The sequence below is a fragment of the Ammospiza nelsoni genome, chromosome 27, assembly GCF_027579445.1.
Source record: "Ammospiza nelsoni isolate bAmmNel1 chromosome 27, bAmmNel1.pri, whole genome shotgun sequence".
NCBI lineage: Eukaryota > Metazoa > Chordata > Aves > Passeriformes > Passerellidae > Ammospiza > Ammospiza nelsoni.
The window spans coordinates 5,737,616-5,747,152 of NC_080659.1; the positions used below are offsets into that span (position 1 = coordinate 5,737,616).

A 9,537-nucleotide genomic window follows, 5' to 3' on the forward strand; every position below is an offset into this window, starting at 1 on the left:
CCACTGTCCCAGGCTGCTCCAAGCCCACCCAACCTGGCCTTGGACACTGCCAGGGATGAGGACATAATTTAAAAAAAATAAAATAATTTTTTAAATTAAATTTTAAAATCCAAAGGGTTTTTTTTTTCCCTCTCAGCTCTGCCTCCTTGGGGCTCTTCCCAGAGCTGGCAAAGCCCTGGAGCGTTTTTTGTTTTTTCCATGGCTGGCTCGTCCCTTCTCACCTTCCGTGCCTCTAAAAGGGCTCATTAGCTAATGAGAATTATGCAAATGAGGGGAATGTGACCCGAAGAAGGAAGGACAGAGGGAAAACAAACGCTCGGCATCGCCTTTGTGCTCCTTAAACAAACGCCGGGATTAGCGATTAACAGGGAGGGAGCAGCGGGAATTTCAGTGTGGGGGAAAAGAGGCAAAAAAGAGGGAAAACGGGGAAAAAAGAGGAAAATATATGAATAAAAGAGGAAAAAAGAGGAAAAAGGAAAAAGAGGGGGGGAAAAAGAAAAAGGAGGAAAAGGAGAGGGAAAAAGAGAGGGAAAAAAAGAAGAAAAAAGAGGGAGGAAGAGGAAAAGGAGAGGGGAAAAATAGAAAAAAAAAAGGGAGGAAAAAAAGAGGGGAAAAGAGGAAAATATATGAATAAAAGAGGAAAAAGAGAGGAAAAATATAAAAAGGAGGAAAAAAGAAAAAGAGGAAAAAAAGAGGAAAAAGACAGGGAAAAAAAGAAGGAAAAAGAGGGGAGAAAAGAGGAAAAGGAGAGGGGAAAAAATTAGGAAAAAAAAGAGGGAAAAAGAGAGGAAGAAAAAGAGGAGAAAAAAGAGAAAAAGCCCTCTGGAACAGAGCCCTGGGCTGGGAAATGCTGGATGGGAACCCCATCAGCCAATTCCCAACTTTTCCACCTTTTTTTAAAAAAATTACCATTGACTCCAGGTTCTCCCAACCTTCCAGAGCCACCTTTTGCTTCGCCAGTGACAATTTACCTAATCCCAGGTTAACGAGGATTTTCAGCGCCGAAAGAAGGGGTGTCTGTTCTCCATGGAAAAGCTTCTTTAAGGAAGAGATGGGAAAGGGTTTTTTTGGGGGAATTATTTCCGACCCCCCTGCCCCGCAGCCTTTTTCTCATTGTGAAACTCAGGCGGAATGGATGTGGATGAGTTCAGCCTGCGGTTTTCCAGGGACAATGAACGATCCCACCTCTCCAATGCGGACGTTCAGGGTTTCGCTCCGCGCCCGGATTTTTTGCTGCGCCCTTGGGATCGGCTCTGACAATGGCTGGGGACAGCTCTGGCCTTGCTGGCATCGCAGGGGACAATCTCTGGTGCCAGATGCCAGGGTGGGTTTGGGAATGCAGCTCGTTTTCCACCCCGAGGGATTTGGGATTGTGTCAGAGCAGATCCCGAACAAAGCTTTGGGGTCCTGGGGTGGGTTTGCGTCCCGCTCTGCACTGACCAGGAAATGCTGACGGGGGGGTTTATTTCAGAGAATTCTCACTTTGAGGAGTCCTCTGCTCATTCCCCCAGGCCTGGTTGTGTTTGATGAGGAATTTGCAGCGGAAAAAATTCCAGAATTCCCCCTGGGAAAATCAGACCTGCCCCTGTTCAATGGGACAAGGTGCTGCAAATTCCTCCCACCTGGAACCCATCCCTGCTTCTCCAAAGCAGCTCCTGAGGGCTTTAGGAATGGGTTCAAGCCCCAACAATTCCAATTATTTTTGGTTCCAAGAGCTGGTGTTCAGAGGTGAGAGGTGCTGAATGTCTGCACCACAAGGGAAAGCCACAAAGCTCAGAACTTCCAGCAGAAATCTGGGTGTGTGACACTGCCAGCGCAGAAATATTCCAAACTCAGCACGGAGAAACACGGGATCATAAAATCCCAGACTGGTTTGGGCTGGAAGGGCCTCAAATAAACCTCATCCAAATCCAGGGCAGGGACATTTCCCACTGTCCCAGGGTGCTCCAACCCAGCCTTGGGCCCTTCCAGGGATGGAGCAGCCACAGCTGCCCTGGGAATTCTGCTCCAGGGCCTCACCTCTGGGAGGTGGAATTAATATTTTTAATATTTTAAATTGTTCTTACTCGGTTTCATCAAAGGGATGAAGGAAAGCAGAAGGAAAGTCGTGCAAAGGCTGTGCAGGGTTTGGGTTGCAGCTGCTCTGGGTTCAAGCCCAATAATCCTGATTATTTTCTATTTTATGTTTTTATGTTATTAAAATCTTGTTAAACGCCTTTGCTTTGTCCATAAGAGCATTTTTCCCCCTTTATTGGGTTCTTCCCACATCTCCTCTGAGTGATGGCAGGAAAATCTCCCTTCTTGGTGCACGTTTAATTCAACCCCCACAGACCAGCAAGGAACCTTTCCCTCTGAAAAAAAGACTAAAAATCCAACAGATTTCCAGGAACTACTTCACACTTTCATTTGGAATGCAGCACTACCAACCCTTCCATTTTATTATTTTTTTTTCCTTCTCCCTCCTTAAACTCTGAAATAAATCACAACTTCAAATGCAGCCCTTAAAACCTCCAGACAAAACCCATACAACCCCTGGCTCCCCCGCCAGATATCCCTCTGCCATTCCAATGTTCTCCCTGCCAAAAACAAGAGGAGCCCAGCCACGGCCGGGAGGGCCAAGATCAACCATTTCACAACGTAAATCAGGGCCCAGAGGAGAAGTGAGGAACAAAAGCCTCGAGTCAGAGGTTTCCAAGCGCTGCCTTCACGTTGGTGCTGGTGTTGTCCGTAGTATCCCGGCCCTGGCACGGGGAACGAGGCTGGGACGTGGAGCTGGGAGCAGGAATGTGCTCCAGAGCTGCCTGGATCACAGGGGCAGGACTCCAGCTGCACCTTTCCTCGGGGAGATCTGCGGCTCTTTTTGGTAATTTGGGGTTTTTGAAGGGTTTTAATCGTTGCTTTTCCAACCCCGCAGTGAGGGGTTCTGGCTGCCTGAAACCCAGGATTGAGTTTAAAATTGGGAAATTTCAGCTTCTGGTGGCTCTTAGGAGCACCTTGGCTCAGAGAATCAGGGAATTGTTGAGGCTGGAAAAGACTCTGAGGTGCTCACCATGTCCCCAGGTGCCACCTCCGCGTGGCTTTGAAACCTTTCCATCCCTAAAATCCCGGTGGAACCGCGGGGTCAGGGCTGGACTGGGGTGCAAATCCTGCTGGAAACCCCCTGTGCCCCTCTCTGGGGACACTCAGAGGTGCTGGGGCTCCATCCTTGGCCTTTAGCATCACCCCAGAGTCAGCTCCAGGCCCGTTTGTGTCCCCTGGCCCCAAATCCCAACCCTGGGTTTCCCTCTCCATTGCATCCAAGCTCAAGGAGATTTTGGAGAACCCCTGAGCTCCTGTTCTTCATCTCCAGAACTTCCCTGTCCATCCACCAATGGAAAATCCAAGCTCAGGGAAGTTTTAGAGAACCTCTGAGCTCCTGTTCTGCATCTCCAGCATTTCCTTGTCCATCCCCAGTGGGAAATGAGGAGCAATCAGCTGGAAGCTGCTTCCTTTTGCCCACAATTAATTTGGTGCCACAAACTCCTCTCCCATCATCTCTCCCCATCCATCTTCTCACTTGCAGGGCCCAGCTGGTAATTAACGGTAATTAATGGGCTTGAGCTAATGAGCTGCGGTTAAAGCCAGGCCTTTACCCCTCCTTGGACAGTGGCAATGGCAGTGCCAGCCCAGCCCTGCTCCCCTCTGTCCCACACAAACCCCTGGAAAGTGCCCAAGAGTTCATTAAAGCAATAATAAAGCAATAATAAAGCAATAATAAAGCAATAATAAAGCAATAATCCCGTCCCAGGCCTTGCCTCAGAACGGGATTTGTCAGGGCTGGGCCCTTCAGGAGAGGCTCATTTGAAATTGTCTCTCCTCTAATGGGTTTAAGGCCGGATTAAAGCCGGGCCTGGGCTGGGATTTATTGCTCCCCATGCCTTTATTAATTGTTATTTGGGGAAGCAGGGCTGGGATAAGAGCCTTGTTTATTCTGCATTTAATCCTCTCTTTGCATTTATTTCATGCTTTTCCCTTTGCTGAAGGAGGCTGGGATGGGAATGAGCCCTAAATAAATATAATTGCAGCAGAAACAGCCCCACTCTTTGGCCTGAGCCTCTTCCCAAAGCCTCTCAAGGGCCCTGGAGCAGGGACAGCTCTGTTGGCCACCTGGAGCCACTGGGAGCAGCTCCTCCCTCCCACCCCATGGATTTGATGGATTCTGGATGATCTCTGAGGCCCTTCCAAGCCAAACCACTCTGGGATTCTGCAAAACCCACAGGAAGCGGTTTGTGCCACTTGCGGGTGATGTTTAAGAGAAACTGAACCAATGTTTGGGTGTTTTTATCTCCCAGAGATTAAAAAAACTCCCTAAAAAAAATCACCCGAGTCCCATTTTCCTCTCTGAACTTCTGGTGGGGTTCTGTTTTCTCGTCCCGTTTGGGAAACAACAGAATTTGGAGATGGAGGGGGAAAAGGAGGCACAGACAAAGATAAATCCCAGGAGAATCAGGGCTGGAAAACACCTCAGAGATCATCCCAACCATTAACCCAGCAGGGAAGGGCAAAATGCCCAAAGGAAAGGGCAAAATCCCCAAAGGGAAGGAAAAAATCCAAATTTTGTCAGGGTCGGTGACCGTCCCTGGAGCCCTTGGATGTGTCCATCCCTCACCAGTTTTTTGGAAAGGAAAACATGGATAAAATGCTCCAGGAACGTCAGGGAAACGTTGTAAAAGACTTTGGGAGCTGGAATAAAACGTGTGGGAAGGGAAAACTCCGATTAACTCGCGTTGGGGAATGAAATTCTTTCAGGGGACAAACGAAGCAGAGCTGCACCAGCCCAGGAGCCCTGGGAAGGTTTTCCCATGGGAGAACAGCCCTGCCCTGCTCCACCCTCAAATCCAACAGCAAATCCTCCACCTTTGTCCATTTTCCTCCATCCAGACCCAACATCCACAATTTTGGACCCTCGGGTGGTGCCCAGGGAATCTCCAGCTCAGCTGGGCTTTAATCCCAGCTCTGGAATCCCAAATTCCTCCCTGCAAGCCCCGAGCCCAGGCTGGAGCTGGTTTTTTTATCTCCCTGAAAGGGAAAGCTGGGAAGGCAAAGCCACAGCAAATATTTGCAGTGGTGACCCGAGCTGCTAAATGGACACCAGGGATAAATGGGATTAAACGTTCGCTGGGTGGCTTTGGGGAAGAGATAATTCCACAAAACGCAGTTGTCGAGGTCACCCACGTGCCCACAGGGTGGAACAAACCCAGATTTAAGATTTAAGCAGCTGAGCCAACCTTTATTGACATTTCCCCCTTGGTTCATTCACTGTGAGGGAAGCAAACCTGGAATTGGGACTGATCTGCTTTTCCCAAAGGGAAATCCCACAGCAGCACAGGAGCCCGAGGCCTCCAAGCAGCAAAAGCCAGGCCAGGGAAGATCCCAGAACGACAAAACTGGGAAACAACTGCTGAGACCATTAGGTCCAACCTCCCGACATTGATCCGTAACTAAACTTCCCAGAATTGTTTCAAGGATTCGCTTCTGTGAAGGCTGGAATTCCAGGAGGAGACGCTTCCATCCCCAAAGGCTGGAATTCCAGGAGGAGACGCCTCCACCCCCAAAGGCTGGAATTCCAGGAGATCCTTCCATCCCCAAAGGCTGGAATTCCAGGAGGAGATCCTTCCATCCCCAAAGGTTGGAATTCCAGGAGGAGATCCCTCTATCTGGACAGGCTGGAATTCCAGGAGGAGATTCCTCCATCCCCAGAGTCTGGAATTCCAAGAGGAGATTCCTCCATCTCCACAGGCTGAAATTCCAGGAGGAGATCCCTCTATCCCCCATTGTCTGGAATTCCAGGAGTTGATGCCTCCATCCCCAAAGGGGATGCCAAAAGGAGCTCAGAGACCCCAAAGGGAGCTCAGTGATGCCAAAAGGAGATCAGTGATGCCAAAGGGAGCTCAGTGTCCCCAAGGGGAGCTCAGTGTCCCCAAAGGGAGCTCAGAGACCCCAAGGGGAGCTCAGTGATGCCAAAGGGAGCTCAGTGACCCCAAAGGGAGCTCAGTGTCCCCAAAAGGAGCTCAGTGACCCCAAAGGAAGCTCAGCGATGCCAAAAGGAGATCAGTGATGCCAAAGGGAGCTCAGAGACCCCAAAGGGAGCTCAGAGACCCCAAAGGGAGCTCAGTGTCCCCCAAAGGAGCTCAGTGACCCCAAAAGCAGCTTAGAGACCCCAAAAGGAGCTCAGTGCCCAGCACTGCTCCCACGGGATCCCCCCAGATCCAGCTCCTCCTTCCCAAGCTCAGGGAATTGGCGACCCCGCCAGCCCAGCTGCGCCACCCACCCGAAATCCGCTTCACCCGAGAGCCAAGAGCTCCAAACTCACCCTCGCAGCGAGTCCTGGCCCCTTCTCCTCACCCTGCTCGGGGGTCTGTCCTCGTAGGCCGTCAGTCTGTCCGTCTGCAGGTCCCCCTCGTACTGCGCCGCGGCCAGCAGGGCCCAGCAGCCCAGCAGGAGCCGGGCCAGCCACCGATCCCCCATGCCGGCCCCGCGTCCAGGAGCGCCCCGGGAGCTCTGTCCGGCCGCAGCCTCCCCGCTGCCCTCGCAGCACCAGGAGGAGCAGGAGGAGCAGGAGCAGGAGGAGGAGGAGGAGGATGGATTGTGGCAGCAGCCCCCGCGCGCCAAGGACCCGTCCTGGAGCTCCCTTGCTGGAAGGAAAAGAGATTTTTGGAGGGTTTTCTCGTTTTTGAGGTCCGCCTCAGCGTCCCCAGTGCCAGTCCCACCCCTGCCTTTCCCCAGATCTTCCTTTCCCAAGAGCTGGGGAGCAGGAGATGCCCAAGAGCTGTGGCTCTGCCCCACGCTGGTTTTGCTGATGGAGGAACAAAGAGCAGCCAAAGTCCTCCAAGGCAGGAGGAGAACGTCAAGAGAGAGCAGCTGCTGCTCGTGGGCCACCATCCCACAGCTCTGCTGTGCTCCAGGAGACGCCAGCTCATCCATATCCTGGCATGGGGACAGTCCTGGCACGGCATTGATGCCCCCAGGGGTGTCCCCAGGGATGGGGTGGGTGATTTTGAGGGGATGAGGAGAAGGTAGAGGTGGCAAGGCTGGGATCAGGGGGCAGGAGATGAGGAATCCCAAGGGAAAGGCTCTAAAAGGGATCCCAGCCCATCCATGTCCTGGCATGGGGACAGCCCTGGCATGGGGACAGCCCTGGCATGGCATCGATCCCCCCAAGGTGGCCCCAGGGATGGGGTGGGTGATTTCGGGGGGCTCAGGAGAAGGCAGGGGTGGCAAGGCTGGAATGAGATGAGGAATCCCAAGGGAAAGGCTCCAAAGGGGACCCCGACCCAAATCCCCCAGCTCTGCCTGTGGGGAGCCCATCCTTCCCCATCCTCCTGTTCCTGGGGGGCTGCTCTCACCTCGGCGCCCCCAAAATGCGGCGCTGCAGGGATGAGGAATCCTCCTGGAACAATCTGAGCTGCGAGAGGCCCCGGGTGGGGAAGGAGAGGCCCCCGAGCCACCCCTGACTGTCCCCCCTGCTCTCCCACTGCAGCTTGCCCAGCCTCGAGAACCAGCGCGGACAGGACACAAAATGTGGCTGAACCACAAAAAAAAAAAAAAAAAAAAACAAAAAACAACCCAACAAACTAACAAAAAAACCCCACCAGAAAAAAAAAAAAAATCCCAAACCTTAAAAATAATGGAAAAAATAATTAAAATGAATTCAAAGTTCAATTTCCCTCCCAGCGTCCCAGCTGGGAATGTCTCAGCTCTGGAGGGCAGGAATGTTTCAGGCTCTAAGGTTTCAAACGCAGGCAGTGAGGAGGGTGGGAAGGGGAAAGGAGACAAAGAAATGCCCTCCCTGCAGCCCCCCGAGCCTGGCTCTGCGCTTATCTCCAGCCACACAAAAGGCAGAGTGTTCCTTCCCCGTCCCGCAGCTCCCCAGGAAAGGGGCACATGGAAGGGAAAAGTGGCAAAAAAATTTTTTTTAAAAATTAAAAAAAAATAAAATAATGAAAGAAAAAGGCACGAAAAGTTTCGCAGTGCAGCGATTTAAAGCGAAGGAATTCCAGCTGCATCCATTTCCCCGCGGGGGGATGAGGAGCCTGACAAATGATCGATACACGGGACATTCCCGGAGAGCTCACACAGGCATGGAAAAGTCATTTACAGCCGCCAGAGAGTCGCAGCTTCAATGGAATAAAAGCCTCCAAAAGTTCTCTTGCAGCGCTGAGAAACTCCAGCAAACCCCACTTGTGAGAAAGGCACTGAGAGAACCGAGCCCTAAAAATCAGATTTTAACCCGGCTGGGGAAGGAAGCAGGAAAACATTTCCAAGGCGAGGCTGCGAGTGTGAAATGAAATCAATTAAAAACAGATACGCGAGACATAATCAGAGAGAGAAAAGAAAAGATAAAGAGAAATGAGCTGAGCTGCGGAAAGGGGTGAAATACCTGTGGGTCCTGGGGATGCGCCCTGAGCTCCTTTGTTCGGCGGAGGTGTGGGCAGGACAGACGGACAGGAGGAGCGCAGGGCTCGCTCCCGGGCAGGACAGACGGACAGGAGGAGTGCAGGGCTCGCTCCTGGGCAGGGCAGAAAAGGTGCAGCCCCAGCCGGGCCAGGGGGAGGGCCCGGGCGGTGGGAGTAGCTCAGCGCAGCATCCCGCAGCCAAAATCCTCCCAGGAGGGGCTGGGGGAGCGCTCGGCTCCGGGGGCTCTGCTTTAGGAGAGCTCCGAGCCCCAATTTCAGCTCCTGACAACGCCTTCGCTTCAAAGACAACCAGGGGTTAATTGGGGTTCAGTGGTAATTTGGGGGGGAGTGGTGGAAAAGTTTGGAGTGAAAGCGCTTTTATGGTTTTCCTGGTCTGAGTGTGAAACAATGAAGTGTGACTTGCCCGAAACATTGATTTTTGAAGGAATAGGTGACCCAGCCCAGGATTTTCACACCCAAAAGTTGCCTCGGCTCCAAAGGAGGAAAACCTTGGAGGTTAAGAAGCATTTTCTCAAAAGAAATAATTTTAAAAAGAAAAGCGTGATGCAGATGTTCAGTCTTCCTTCTGAGCAAGAGCGTTGTCAGTTGGGAGTTCAACTCCACTCTTTGGCTCTGTGAAAAACCAAAACAATAAAACCAAAAAAAACCCCAATTTCCCTCTGCCTCTTGCTGTAGGCTTCACAACCGATGGCTTTTCTTCAAACAGAACGAAATGCACATAAATCCTCTCTCTGCTCCGTGCCACTGCACACCCACGGCTGTTCCCAGGGGTGCCAGCCCAGGATCCTCCGGGGAAAGCCCAAATCCAGCTGATTTCCAGCTCCAGGGCCCTCCGAGGAGCTCCTGCACCGAGCAGGGCCCAAAGGCAGAGCCAAGGATTGCCCAGGGTGACCCCGCATTGGTGCAGCCCTGAGCAGCACGGGGGCTGCAGCTGCATCCATCGGCTCCGTTCCCCGTTCCCAGCAGAGCTGAGCCCTTCTCCTCCGCTCCCCGTGAGCCCCTGGGCTCTCCTTTGTTCCCAGCCCTGCTCCCAGGCAGCCCCTGCCGGCTCCGGCTCCGGAGGGGTCAGGAGAGGCTCGGC

The 9,537-nt window shown here is 52.4% G+C and overlaps 1 protein-coding gene across 1 annotated transcript in view; it reads right to left on the minus strand.

Moving 5' to 3' along the window:
* LOC132084430 (fibrillin-2-like) overlaps positions 1 to 6,507 on the minus strand; it is a 67,792-nt gene extending 61,285 nt beyond the window's left edge. The window contains exon 1 of the mRNA XM_059489498.1: positions 6,353 to 6,507. Coding sequence (XP_059345481.1) covers positions 6,353 to 6,507 — 155 coding nt within the window. The remainder of the gene's footprint in view (positions 1 to 6,352) is intronic.
* Positions 6,508 to 9,537: the final 3,030 nt, after the last annotated feature.